At 53.5% G+C, this 14637-nt stretch overlaps 1 protein-coding gene across 5 annotated transcripts in view; it reads right to left on the bottom strand.

Moving 5' to 3' along the window:
- Positions 1-14637, bottom strand: part of DPP6 (dipeptidyl peptidase like 6) — a 1029560-nt gene that overhangs the window by 84165 nt on the left and 930758 nt on the right. For all 5 annotated transcript variants that reach the window (XM_060305069.2, XM_060305068.1, XM_060305071.1 and 2 more), the window contains exons 12-16: positions 13205-13243; positions 7684-7791; positions 5613-5704; positions 4898-4945; positions 3126-3244 (exon numbers count right to left, since the gene is read on the bottom strand). In XM_060305069.2, coding sequence (XP_060161052.1) covers positions 3126-3244; positions 4898-4945; positions 5613-5704; positions 7684-7791; positions 13205-13243 — 406 coding nt within the window. The remainder of the gene's footprint in view (positions 1-3125; positions 3245-4897; positions 4946-5612; positions 5705-7683; positions 7792-13204; positions 13244-14637) is intronic.

Raw genomic sequence — 14637 nt, forward strand, 5'->3', positions numbered from 1 at the left:
AGCAGCTTTGGGACGTGAGAGCAATAAACAGGAGGGGACATGGAGTTTAATAAACGTTGCTGTGAGCTACACACTGGGGTCTACATTTACATCTACTGAGAAATGTGGGAAAATAAAATTCTTTTTGGATCGTAAATCGGCCTCTTACATGCATGCATCCACGAAGTGACCGCGATTCGCAGGCTGCAAAGACCCCTCCACACGACGACCTCTGCCGTTTCTCACTTCTCTTCTCACTTGCACTTTTGCCCCTCTGGGCTGCGTTTCACATTCTGACCCTACCCACACCTTTATCTGAAGCTTTCCTCAAGGCTTCTTCACCAACAAAACACCCCAAGCAATCCAACCGGGTGTGTAATCACTTCTTTGAAATGTCATTAAACCCACCCTCGCATCCCCAGCGGCTGTTCCCCCCAGTGCCTACGGTGTGAACTGGGTGTCCGCTCAGCTCTCACCGCAGGAGCAGGATTTGAATTCAGGGTGTGCTAAGGCACTTACTGCTGTAACTGTGTCCAGGCCGCAGCCGTAAACCGTAAAGTTGGCTGCTTCAGTCACCTCATCCATTCTGCGGTCTTTGTAAATTTACGTCTTTTTAGAAAATCCCTTTTTAAAAATCAGGTTTTGATTAGGTTTTAGGGGAAAGGTTGATTTGGGCATACAAGTTACATTAGCCAGAAAATAGGTTACTAATAGAAAAAATTTTAAAAAGCAGTTTTGTAGGAAAGAGGGCTAGTTTATGTTTATCTTAAGAGGCAACAGGCTAAATCTTTTTTTTTTTTTTTTTTTTTTGTGGTACGCGGGCCTCTCCCTGCTGGGGCCCCTCCCGTTGCGGAGCACAGGCTGCGGACGCGCAGGCTCAGCAGCCATGGCCCACGGGCCCAGCCGCTCCACGGCACATGGGATCTTCCCGGACCGGGGCACGAACCCGTGTCCCCTGCAACAACAGGTGGACTCTCAACCACTGCGCCACCAGGGAAGCCCTAGGCTAAATCTTTAAATAGGTTTTAAATGATTCAGAAAATCCTGAGGTGGCAACTCCATGATCAATTAAGAGTTAAGTTTCTTAATAAAATGGAGCAGGGGATGGAGATCAGATCAGATGGTCTCTGAGGTCTCCTATCCTGCAAATTCCATGAATCTGTTCCGTTACTGGTGGACCCAGGCATTTGTGGGGAGGGGCGCCCCATCCTTCTGAAGCTGAGATCACGGTGGTCTCAGGGGCTGAGTCATGTCTGTGACCTGGGATGTGGCCGTACGTGTCCTCTGCTTCTGTTTTCCTTCACAGTGACAACTGAGGACCTATCTCTTCACACAAAATATCCGAGACCACACAATACAAGCAGCTTTATAAAGAGAAAATGTCCTCAGACTGGCTGGGACACAAACAGAGAAAGAAATGTTACCTCCCCCAGGATGGAACGCTTGCAGGATGGGATATCTGCACATGAGCGACCGTTCAGTGATCTCCACGCACACTGTCCAAGTGGCCTCCCAACACGGGCGCCATTTTTACATCCACCGCACGGACGTGGGAGCTTCCCTGCCTGAACCCAGGGCCACAGATGTCCTGGAAGAACCTTTCAACTTCAACCCTGGGCTAGAGTCTGTGGAAACTGGACAACAGAAGGCTGCCGTCCTCAGAACGAGGCCATTCCCACTAAACTCTGGAGTGAGAAGACCCTGCAGAGCTTAGCAGGAGCTAAGGGAAGCAGAGAAAGAATCTGTTGATAGATAAGAGGCTGGGTTCTGTGAAAGATGACGATGGAGCAAATACTAGTGAACGTTAGTAAGAACCCAAGAACGAGATCCAAATCGTGACCACCTCGGCCAGTTACAACACGGACCTTGAGGCCCCCAGCTTACTCTCTGCCTCGTATTTAAACCTATTTCTGGTACGTGATGTCTGCCCTTGTTTAGAGACCTTCCTTGAGGGAGGTTCTGTCACCTTTCCCACCCAACCATTCTTTCTAGGACGTTCTAAAGTTCTTCTTTAGATTGACTTCAATTTCCCCTTCGGCATCTCATCACGACCTTCTGCACTGTAAAGCCACCTCCTCCTTCGACGGGTAAGACTTCAGATTTCTGACCCGGCAGCTCCTGTCAGGCTGCTGTCTCTTTCCCCTAGCGGGTCTGCTCCCCACAGTTCCCAATCTCTGAGCTCTATACACCTCTGCACTTCCCCAACGTGTAGTATCATGAAGGTCGTGCCCTGGGGTAACAGGTCTTGCTGGGAAAGGAGGAGTCTGGTAAGATGAGCTTCAAGGGGACTGGGCGCTACTGCTGCATTCAGAACCGCCCCGACCCCCCCCACACAATTCTCTCCCATCACATTATCCTAGGAGAATGTCTGCGACTGAGCTTGGTGAGGAGGGGCTGAGAGTTTGGATGACAACGCTGATAAAAAGAGGCTGAGGTCCCGAGCTACTGAGTGGCTATCAAAGGCTATCAAAGGCAGTCTGATAAAGATTCTTCAATCGTTCCGGTGTTGGCCTGTCTCTGCCCGGTGTACTCTCACGCCTGGAGATTATCTCAGTAGATCAAGCTCTTCTCTGAGATGTATTTCGCTACAACCAATTTATTATTTCTCACCTTTCCGTGGGCTCCTATCTTTTCAAGACATGAGGACAGGATGCAAAGGTATTTCTTTGTGTCCATGATGGGACTTGGTCTACTATTTTGTATATGCTGACTGCTGTGATTAAGAACTTTCTAAAGTTTGGAATAAATCATCCATGAATTCGGTGGTAGGAAAAGAATTTTTTCCTGTCTGAATTTTCTTTTATATCATCTCAATCCTTACATATGCTGAAGAATTTCTGAAATTGTTTCACCACCTTTACAGATGGCCTATGTCCATCAACGTGTAAGATACACATTTTTTTAAGGAAAATGTAGGTGAACTTTGGGGTTAACCAGCACAGCATGTAGAAAGCACTCTGGTAAGCTGCAGCCCTTTATAAGATGTAAAATACCAGTGACACACCTGGCAGAGGTGATGCAGGAAGGCTGCTCCTGCGAGCGCCGACGTCCCCCGCTAGGCGGCCCCACCTGTCCCGGGATCGCGGAGCTCCTGCCGGGTCCCAGGGGTGCCTTAGAAAGAGGTGTCACTCGGTGGCAGAACTCACCTTCGCACTTGAGCAGGAAGAAGTCGGCGCTGGGGCTGAAAGAGGCGCTGAAGTAGGCGCAGTTGTCCACCAGGTCGCAGGACAGGCACTGCCTGTTGAAGCTGCCCACCGTGTTGGCGCTGCAGGGACAGGGAGCGGGCGGGCTGTCACCAGGGGCGAGACCCTCGGCTCCAGCCCCCGCGCCCAGCACGCTGGCTTCTCTCCCGCGCGGTCATCTGGGGACCATCCTCCCACCTGTCTCCCTGCTGGCACACCTCGAGTGCTGGCTCTGCTGTCACCCTCCCACGGGGCCGTCCTAAGGGCTGCCCACCCCCAACCCGCCGGGAGCGCTCAGCATGGCTGCTTCCTGGGAGTCACGCAGGCCCAGGCGTGTCCTGATGGGAGTGTCGGGTGTGGGGTATTATTTCTAGTGCCTCATCCCTCTGACCAGGCGACTAGCACTTTAGGAACAAAAGCTACGTGTTCTGGATCTTTCACTCCCCTCAGAGCACCTGCCGCCGGGACAGGACAGGGCAGGGGCTCCAGAAACAGCAGCGGTGGGGGGCTCCGGCCGCTGCCACGGCCAGTGAGGAGGTGCCAGGGGCGCTTCTCACCCCTTCAGGTGTCACCCAGGACCGCTCTGGTCAAGCACAGTTTCACGTCAAGAAGGCCTAACGTGTTTCCAGAAGCTATAAGATACCGAGGCATCTTCCAATAAACCTGGAAGAAGTCCAGGTCTGAGTGTGTGGCGTGGGAAGGCTGCTAACGTGAAAGCGGTCTACAAGAGTGAAGACGCTTCACGGGAGACAGGACAGGTCAGAGGAAGTGCAGGCGGCCAGCCTCCATCTCCTTGGCTAATTTGGTGATGGGACTGGTGGGATTATCCTGGTAGACAAGCAGAGATGAGCCGTCCACAGAGAGGAGCAGACCTGTGACGGCGTGGATTTGCCGGTTTCCTCTGCCTCCGAAAGGCAGTGCCTCTCTCCCTAGTGCAGCCCTTACTGTCAGCACAGGGGCTGGTGGACGGGAGGGCGGCCATGCACCCGATGGGGCTTCCCCGACTCCCGGCGGTGAGGGAGGGGAGCCTGGCATCGGCTCCGTCCAGGCCACGAGGGCCACAACGCAGTAGCGTCCTCTTAGGTGGCCCTCGTGCGTGGGGCAGGAACCAGCTGCCCCCTCCTTCCCGTCTGGAGAGCAAAGCGGTGGAGGTGACAGTGCCTCACGCCCTCCTCCGCTTTACTGGCAGAAGGCTCCTCGGGAGAACCCCACTTCAGAAGCACGAGTTCTCCCTGGTGAGAACGGGAACTGGGGCGGGGGGCAGGCCACGGTTTATGCTGAAGGCGGACGGACCCTGGAGAACACCTTGTCCTCTGCAGGATGCAGAGACCAGCCCTGCTCCACCCCCTTCGAGACTGCGGAACTCAGCCAGCGCCCACGTGGAGGAGGCCAGGGCAGTAGGGCCGACCCCACCCCAGTCCACCCGTACATTCCCAAACCCCAGTTCTCTCCTGTGAAACCCCGGCCAAGAGTGATCCTTCCAAGTTCAGCTTCGACTAAGGTGAAAGGAAAGGCTGTCAGACGTCTCCCGAGGGAGAGACTCAGTCTGGCAAAAGCAGAAAACGACGACAAGGCCTCCAACGCGGGGGCCCCAGCACCTTTGGTTGTTTCTCCCCTGCCTGCGCCACGCGTGCTGGCGCCTCTCTCTGCCGCCCCCCGTGTACTGCTGACCGTGTGACTCTGCAACGCGAAGCCTCTGGCGGGAGACCGCCGTGCGCGGGGGTCGGGGGACGCACCTGTACAGCTGGCGTCTCCTCGGCAGGTCCTCCGTGCTGAGGAAGTAGCTGCAAAGACCAGCAGGCGCACGGCAGTTAGCTGGCTGCGGGGCAGGTGTGTTTCTGCGCGCCAGGCTCGGCCTCCGCAGACCTCCCCGAGGATGCACTGCTCAGGGTCCACAGAGAGAACGTTCCCGCCCGGGGCCAGCTCCACGCTGGACGCAAAGGCTGATCCCGTGACTGGGCGGCCCGTGCCCGCCCGGGACCCCTGCGTGGGAACCCTGACTCCCGCGGGGACTCCCCCACTGCCTGAGCTGAACCCTAGCTCTTCCTGCCGCTGACCACACAGCCTGGAGGAAGGCACCTGACCTCTTTCAGCCTTGGCCCTACTTCTCTGAGAAGCGGGGAAAGCAGTGAACCTGCACCAGGACAGGAGCGGCTGTCCTGAACGAGGCCAGGCTCATGACGCACTGGGCTCACAGCGCCCTTGGGTCCCGCCCGGAACCAGCAAAGGCTCAGCCACCCCGCACAGCCACCGTCTCAGCCACAGGACTGGCTGCAGGCCCGACGTCCTCACGGGGACCTCGAGACGTGGGACGTGGGGTGGTCGGGCGGGAATCTGAGGGCGCACTTTCGTGAAGAAACTAGGGCCTCGGGGTGCTGCCCAAGAGGGAGAGTGCTGAGCACCGTATGAGGGGAGGAGAACACAGAGAGGCGGCCCCGCACGCGCACTCACATCTTACTCCGTGTCTCGTCGTAGGCCAGGATCTTGGTCACGTCCCAGTCCCCGGAGGTGATGGACTGGATGTTGTCGTTGCTGCTGTTAGGCTGGAACACAGATGGGACACCGGGTGGGGGGGGGGGGCTGGGCCTAGCCTCGCGTCTCGGCCCGGGGCCCTCGGACACAGGCTGACCACCCTCGGGCCGCAGCCCCGCCCCTTCTCTGAGTGCCTGCCTGGAGGGGCAGCGCCCGCGGCTGCCCTGCGATCAACCAGCACCCAGACCAGCAGCCACTCCCACCGTGAGCTCCGTGTCTTAAGCGTCAGTGCTTCACACGCTGCTGACACTGTTCCTTCACCACCTGTAAATCTGATCAGCAGGTCAGTATCACAGGGGGACGAGGAGGGAGGAAAGAGAAATATGGAGGAGTGGATGAGACATGGCAAGGAAACAGAGAAAGAATAAAGAAAGGATGGGAGGAAGGGAAGGCAGGAAAGAAGGAAGGGAGGGAGGGATGAGGGAGGGAGGGAGGAAAAAGCCCCCCTGGGTCTTCGTCATTCTCTCCCGTTCTTCACAAGGACGGCCTGAGACCGTTTACTGCGTGCTGTGCGTTTGCACACACTGTCTCTCCCTACGTGCCTCCCAGAGCAGAACAGTTATGGCAACACATCACAACAGAAGGAGAAAGACGTGACCATCCCAACAGGAACGGGCTGTGAGATGCTGAGGCATGAGCCACAGGCCGGCTGTTCCAAGGGCGGGTGCCCCGGGCATGGGTGCAACGCGAATGCTGTTAAATCAGGCACGGGGCCCGAGGCTCACACTGGGGCACGGGGACCCCAGAAATGGCCTCGGGAGAAGGGAGAGCCTGTGCGGGCAGGACCAGGCAGGAGAAGTGGGCTGCCCGGGGTTCCGGAGGGCAGTGGGGGCCGAGGGGCTCCTGGGGAGGGGCCCCCCGGAGGGGGGGCCCCTGCCCCTGCTGGATGACTAACGGGTCCTCAGCCCATGCTGGTCACAGGGGTGAATCCGAGATGCGCTGAAGGGAACACCCCAGCATTTTAAGTCTTGACTGAAGTGATCCCAAATGAGAAGCCAGGAATCTGGGGCCACAGCGCCCAGGCCTTAGGAGTAAGAGCTGAATGTCAGCCTGTCTGCAGACGTTCTGGAAGCCATGCAGTAAGTGGCTTGAAAACGAAAACATCCGTATCTGAGTCTCTGAGTCAAAGTGGTCCCTGTCCTGGAGCCACAGCCGAGCTTCCGTTCCTGTTCTACCAAAGCTGCTCCGTGTGGGGCGCTCTTGGAACTTTGCTTTGGAGATCGCCTTCTGGGGCATGTCATGAATATAAATCTTCTACTTTATATCCACAGAATATTTTTGATAACTTTTTTAAAAATAAAATTTTATTCACATGCCCTGATCTCCTTAGACTCTGCTTCAACATGGAAGCCCCACTGACTGAGGCCGAGGGCAGTGCTGATGGGAGGCCCGCAGCCCCTCACCTTCCTCCTAAGGGCAGGGTTCCCTGAGTGCAGCTCCGGGGTCCCACCCCGTGGGGAGGGGGCAGGGGTGCCCGCTCTGCAGGAGGTGGCATTCGCCAGGCTGTCTGCTCTTTCCAAACGCACCTATATTCAGCTCCCACATTCCTGCTCAGCGATGCTCTGCTCTTATCCTGTGGCTGCAGCATAGGGAACGGCAGTGTATCTGGCTGACCGTGGAGGTGGGATGCCCTGGGGCCACGAGGACACTGTGCCCGGCCCCCAGGACCCAGAAGAGGGAGGAAAGGCCAATGCGGGCGGACTGACAAAGCGGTCTACACACACGTGTCCTGTGCTCAGACCCAGCAATGCACCCAGTGTCCTCTGATATCGTCAGAAGTGTCATTCGTATTTTTGAGCATTACAGGAGTCACGAACGCCACCCCTGCCCAGTCAGGACGGCTGGCTCATGAAGGCCCCGTCCGTCCCCACGTGGGGACCCGCCTTCCAGTTTCAGGGCCCGGCTTCCCCCAGGGAGCACTTAGCTCCCCTGAGGCGGGGGGAAGGCCCCCAGGGCATCCCCCAGCAGAGCAGGAAACTAGGGAGCTTACCTGGGAGGAGGACACCATGATGTGGTAGAACTTCCCCTGCCCCCCCTGCGGGATCGCTCGGACAAAGAAGAACTTCCGGCCGTCCTTGGAGAACACTGGCTCTTCATTCTGCGGACGAAAGCCATCGATTAAGTCTACAGACTGTTTTGAAGGGGTTGAACCAGGATAAACTACATTTTGAGATACACTTTCCATGTAATTGCCAATGAGAGATGCAGTTGAAAGGCTAAAGGCTGTGTGGGGCCTCTTCTCTCCTTGGGAATCACGAGTCAAGCCTCCAGTTTCCTAAGAAAATAATGAGAAATTCAGAGGAATTCAGAGGCAACTGCCTAAGCAGAGGCGGACACACAGGCGTCCCCTGGTTCACAGGACACCCAGCTCACCAAGCCAAACAGGAACTCAGCACTAAAAAAGTGCAGGGCTGGGCTCCCCGCTTACCTGTGGCCCCTGCAAAATTCTCCAGGGGCATTTTTTTTTAAACCATTTTTAAAAACTGAAACATAGTTGATTTACAATGTTGTGTTAGCTTCAGGCGTACAGTAAAGTGATTCAGTTATATATATATTTTTTCAGATTCTCTTCCATCATAGGTTATTACAAGACAGTTCCCTGTGCTATACAGCAGATCCTTGTTGTTTATTTATTTTATACATAGTAGTGTGTGTATATTAATCCCAAACCCCTAATTTATCTCCCCCCCAACCCCGCTATCTCCTCTGGTAACCATAAGTTTGTTTTCTATGTCTGTGAGTCTATTTCTGTTTTGTAAATAAGTTCATTTATATCACCAGGGGTGTTTACTATCTATAGTAATTCTGAACAATCACAAACCTGATTTTGCCTAAAAATGAATTCTAGTCTTTCCATCCTGTCTTTTGTTCTTTTATTTAATAAAATCCACCTCATACTGAATAGCCCACCAAGGAGACAAGAGAAAAGAAAGAAAGAAACCCCCAGCAGACAAGGACAGATTCTGCACGTTCTACGACGGAGGTGAGAGCACACGCTATTCCCAGGGACTCACTGCGCGTATCACGCGGCTTCTAACGAGAAGGAAGTTCCACACGGGCACTTACTAGATGGCACGTGTCTGCTTGGACCTACTGCCACTGTTCCCTGGAAACAAAGTCAGCGTCCCCAGTGTTCCCTGGGGGAGAATTCCAGGCTGCGTTCACAGCCAGCGCCTGTAGCATATGTTGCTGCATCTTGGCCTGGCCCTCACCCCCCAAGCTGAGAAGCACCACTCAGCCCCCAGCCACCCCCTGTGGGTTGGCTGTCGCCTTAACAGGCAAGAGGGATTGGCGTCTCAGCCTCTAGGAAGCTCCAGCTTGAAAGTTTCCATCCGTGAACACCCATTAGTTGTGGCTACGATACACATTTTCTGATTCAAGGAGCTCCACGCTGACGTGAATGAGAACAAATGGTAAATAAACCCCAGCTGGCACGAGGAAAACTCATTTCCCTGCAGTGAATGAATACATGCAAATATGATACGCCCAGAGAAATAAACCAACGTGTGATTAAAGTGACATTTAATCTTCATGAATATCTGCAGTAAAATGAAACCTTTAATCTGCAAATATTTATTTTTCTATTTAGTGCTGGAAGTATGGTATTTAAAAATAGAGGAAATGGAAAAATCAGCAGTAAATCTGGCTTTTTAATTGTACTTTTATTTGCCAACTTCAGGATGGATACCGCAATACTGCTTCCGTTTTCTGGGGAAACGTCTGTACTTTTGGCAGAGAAAAATACTATGAGTAAATGTAATAAATAATTAATTCAGGCCTGAAACATTGCTTTTGCACTGAGAAGGACTCAGGCATTGCAACGCCATCTTTACATTGATCCTGGGAACATTCCACAGCCGGCAGGTGAAGGACCAGCCTTTGAACCTCTCTGAGACTTGGTTTCTCATGTAGTAAATGTATATTTAGTGAAAAAGTACAATGACTTTTGACTAGGAGACCTGGATTTTAATCCTGGTTCTGACTTTCCTGGATTTGAGGAGAAGCGTTTCTAGCCCTCTGGGTAACAGGGCATTTATCGTACCAGGCCCTGCCTGGTTTCTCCACCTCCAGTTGAGCAGATCTATGAAGAACGAGTCCTTTTTATTGGTGAAAGGCTTTCTGTGAGCTGTTTGTAGACTTTCTGCCCATTCTTTCTATGGTTCAGATACATTCATCCGGTCAACCTCCCTGCCTGAATTTTGAAATCACAAAACCAAAATTCTGGTTAAAGAAGAAAGAGTGTCAGAAATTGACCTGCAGGAGTAACTCTTCAAACACAAAGATGGGTCCTGGGTTCCACCCCAAATGGCCTCGGGCCTGCAGGGCCCCTAGTGGACCTGCCCCAGGACCGACTTTGAAGGTCACAGCAGCAGTGATGGTGTGTGTGTGGGGGGGAGGGGCTGCCTATTTCTCCAGAGTATTCCCAGAGGAGAGGGAACTTAGTGGGTCTTCACCTTCTTTTTGTGGGCTCGTGGGGGATCTTTGAGGGGTTCACGCTGAGGCCTAGGAAGGAGACGGGAGGAAAAGACGGGGGGCAGGAACAGAGGCTCAGACCATAGCCCCAGGATGCCCTCGCCCACTCCCGTTCCCCTGGCAACGAGCACTCAGAAGACCCCATGATCTTTGCGCCCTGGGTCTCCCCAGGGTCAGCAGAACCGTCCAGACCCCAGTCCTCTCCTCCTCTGATGCGGCCCTGGGCAGCGGGGGTGAGCCCTGTGGCCCCTGATGACGTGCGTGAAGTGGCTGCCAGCAGCTTCCCCGGCGGCAGATGGCAGGTTGGCCTTAAATAAATTCCTAACTCGCCCCCCAGGACCTCGCAGGGTCGTGAAGGATGCAGGAACAAGACAGCTTATTTTTGAAAAAGAGGGTCCACAGATTCCTTTGTGAAAAATCTCTTCAAAAGGAACGTCATGAGAAACTGTTTGAAACTGGGTTTCCTACTGACCACGGCGCTGAAGGAACAGATGGAGACACGGGCTGAGCGGTGCTCGGCGAGGTGGGGCTCCGTGGGGTCCTGTGCCCGCCTTGGGGGTGGCTGGCACCCTGGGCCACTGGCTGGACTATGGATTTTTCAAAGGCTGTTTTAAAAATGTTAGCTGTTGCCTAATAAGTGCTTTAAAGTTTACATATTGAAAGTGTAAGAATTATACTTTTACTTTCTGCTGGTTTTTAAGTGCTCACTTGATTTTGTTTGGAACGACCTGGTTTCCCAAATCCAGGCTGCCTATCTGGTGCTTGGCTGGTTTCTTAGGTGGGTGACAGGATGTGTGCTCTGAAAATACACAACAGTCTTGCCCACGGCGGTGTCTCTGTGTCCTGTCCGCAGAGCTTACGAGGACGACAGCTCGAGGCCCAGTGAGAGCCGGACAGGAAGGCAGGGGCAGGAGGGGACCCTCTGACCCTGGCTTTCCCACAGCCCTCTGCCCCATGAGAAACAAACCGCTGGCTGCTTTGGTAAGTCCATCCTCCCTCCTCCAACTCAGACACAGACCGCACGTGGCTTGAGGCCCAGTCCCGCAGCCGGCCTCTGGGCCCCATGCATGCCCACTCCCAGCCCTGTGACGGCCCTTCCACACGCCCTGGGGACGCAGTCTAGGACTCCGCCCACATTCCACACTTGGGGATCCGTGCAGCTCTCTCCCTTTCTACACCAAGACATCTTTGAGAGCTGCTCTAGCGGATTCATTTCTTAAAAAGTCGAGCATGACACAAACAAAAACATGTTAATACAACTGAGCCCTTCATGGCATCGAGCACACTCACAATGTCGTGCAACCACCAGCTCTGTCCAGTTCCAAACCACTTCCACCACCCCCAGTCGAGCCCAGACTCCATTACGCTGTTACTCCCCACCCCAGATTCCCAGCCCCTGCCGCCAGCAAACAGCCTCCTGCTTGTATGACTTCTGTTGACCTGGGCATCTCTCCTAAGTGGAGTCACACGGCGGGTGGCCCCCTTTCACTCAGCACTGTGTTCTTGGCAGGACTACTCACAACACCAAAAGGCAGAAACAACCCGAATGTTATCAACGGACGAATGAACTGTCGTATGTCCACACCGTGGAACACGGTTCCACCATAAGGTGGCTGACATGCGCTCTGGGGAAGTGGTGGATTCTTGTTTTTGAAATCCACGAAGCCTAGCATGGCGCCTGGTTCAATCCGTATGTATTAGTTGAACAGATGACTACGTATATAATGGATTTTTTTTCTGACTCTTGCATCTCAATGTCTTTGGCATTTTGTGTGACTATAAGAGGAACGTCATAATATTACTTCTGATACTTGTGCTTATATCATTGGTCCAGGTGGCATTCAAGAACTTCCCAGTGGAACTCCTCAACGAATACTTTAAGACGCCCAAGCACAATCTGATTCTGGATACTTCTCAGCATGGACTTGGCATCCAAACTTGGACACAGGAAAACCAAAGTGGCCACAGTGGGCCCCTCTTTTGTGTCAGGCCGGCACAGAGCAGGAGAAGGACATAGTTAAAAGCAATCACGCCCATTGATGAGGGAACCACCCCTGAGATAACTGATGGGAGGCTGGGCCAGATTGCTGATTCCACAGGTAACAGAGGTGCACACAGAGTTTCTAGAATGTTCTTGGAGAGCCACTGGTAACAGTCGCATTGTCCAGCTTCACTTCCTTCCCATAAACGGAATCTGTCCCATCAATAAAGAAACACACCTGTGCCCTCTCCACCATCATTCTGAGACTCAAACCCGATTAGATTTTTCCCACAGAATTTTCAGACGATTTTCATCCCATTCGGTAGGATAAGAAGGAAGTGAGCTTGCAAACCCTCCACCTGTGCTTTCTAACCTCAGGGCGTGGAATGAGAAAAAAATAATTAAAGAAAGAAAAGACCAGAGTCCAGAGTTTCATTTCTTGTGTGGGTTTAATTTTTCTGTCAGGGTGAGCACTGCATGTCTCCTTTGAGTCCCTCCAGTTCCTCAAGCCTGTTTCACGTGCATCTCTTATCCGAGGCGGGCACGGGAAATTCAGGGGAGGCTCTAAAGTCAGGTCCCCAGGAAGACTCAAGCTGAACCGTACGGAATCCACCTCAAAGGAGGCATCCACGACCCATGCCGAGAAAAACAGGAACGTCAGCCCCGTTCCATTTTCTTTGACTGAAGTAGGTTAAATCTAGGCAATTTGTTTGGACTCATCCTTTCAACGCACCAAAGGGACATCACCTAACTGAGAACTGAGATCTCACTGAACACTGCACGTTCTCAAGAGCAGGTATTTTCCAGCCCTCTTACATGGAGGCCACAGTTCTCCAGCAGTGCTGGGGCCTCAGGGAAGCCAGGTGGGCTGAGTGGCTCTGCTGCCCCCAAGAGCCTCTCTCACGCGCGTGTGTGTGTGCGTGCGCACGCGTGCACGTGCGTGTCTACCTGGGGCTTCCTGTAGGATTTAACGTGAGAAGCCGTGTTGTAAACACTGGGAAAGGACCTGGTGGCTGGTGTAGGCGGACAGCGTGGGATTTGCATGCGGAATAGTTACCTGTCTGTGGAGCCAGGCTTCACTTTCATCCTCGTGTTTCTGAAACGAAATAAGAGCATTAGAGAAAGGAGTTTTCACACATATTGTGTCTGTGACCAGCAGTGTAGAAACAATTGGATTCCCCTCCATGGCAGCTGCACAAGCTCAGGAAGGGGGCCAGCCCCGCTCTGCCTTGTCTCATGACGTGGCTCAGAGCTGAGCACGAGTGTTCCCCGAACAGGAAAATGTCACTCTCCCAGCAACGAGGACAAATCCACGGGGGGTGTGAATCCTTTGGAAGGTGGTGCATTTCTACCATTTGGTGGTCACCCCTGACCAGACACATGCCCGTCAGACGGTCACCGATGACCACACACGCGTCCACTAGATGGTCGCCAATGACCATCTAGTGGCATGTGCCCATTTAAAGGCAAATCTCAGGTGCTGCATTATTTTAGGAATTTGCGTGCATGCGTGCATGTGTGCGTGTATGTGTGCATGTGCGTGGGTGTCTGTGTGTACATGTGTCAAATTTCCAGTTCACAACAATCCTGGCAGACCAAAACATTAAAAGGACTTAAAAAGCATATGAAAAATAAATCTCAGAGAACTGTGTGGAAAGACATATAATGGGAGACCAAACACACCAACCAAACCACCAGGAATAGCTATTCAGCCGCATGGGCCGTGGACCTGTGCCTGGGGCAGGTCTGTTCTTTACCTGTGGACTCTAACCACAGGCAGGCTGGAGTTTCACTGCTGACCCTCACAAGACCGGGGGTCCAGATGCCAGAAGACCTGGGTTACGAGCCATTCCCAGCTTCCCAGCTGTGAGTCCACTCTTTCCTTCCTTCCCCTCAAGAAGCCCATCAGAATAACCTGGAATCTGCTCTCAATTGTATTAAAAATCAAGTAAATTACTGGCCCACTGAGGACACTGGTCTCAGCGACAGCTCACTGCGACTCCCCTCAAGATTGTCATTGGGCCACGGGGTCAGAGCTGCTGTCGGGGGCCCCGAGGTCACAACACAGCTGCTCTGCAAGTCTTTCTCCTCCTCAGTTGGGAAATAAACATTTAGGGCCAAAAAGGAGTTTCTGAGAGAACTGCCTGGGTTTATTAACTGGTTTTAATGGATGTTTCTTTACCCAACACGAGGAGCCCTGGCCCTTGGGGCTCAGGGATTGTGGAGGACGCAGCCCTTGGGCCAGGGCCAGGCCGCCTGAGGGGCTGCGACAGCCGTGGGTCCCTTGCTTCGCAGGGTCGCCAAGCCTCTCTTTAGATTTGCGTTCCTCCTTGTCTCCCCTCCCTTCGCCCCCTGTAACCACCCACTAAGTCAGCCTGAGGCCCTAGGAACACACTGGCCTCACCGGCGACTTTCAGACATGGTGCCGACCGTCCAGGGTACCAGCTGGCTCTGGTCAGTGAGGGACAGAGAGGCTGAAATGGCCAGGCC

The sequence above is a fragment of the Globicephala melas genome, chromosome 9 (genome assembly GCF_963455315.2).
Source record: "Globicephala melas chromosome 9, mGloMel1.2, whole genome shotgun sequence".
In the NCBI taxonomy this organism is placed as follows: Eukaryota; Metazoa; Chordata; class Mammalia; order Artiodactyla; family Delphinidae; genus Globicephala; species Globicephala melas.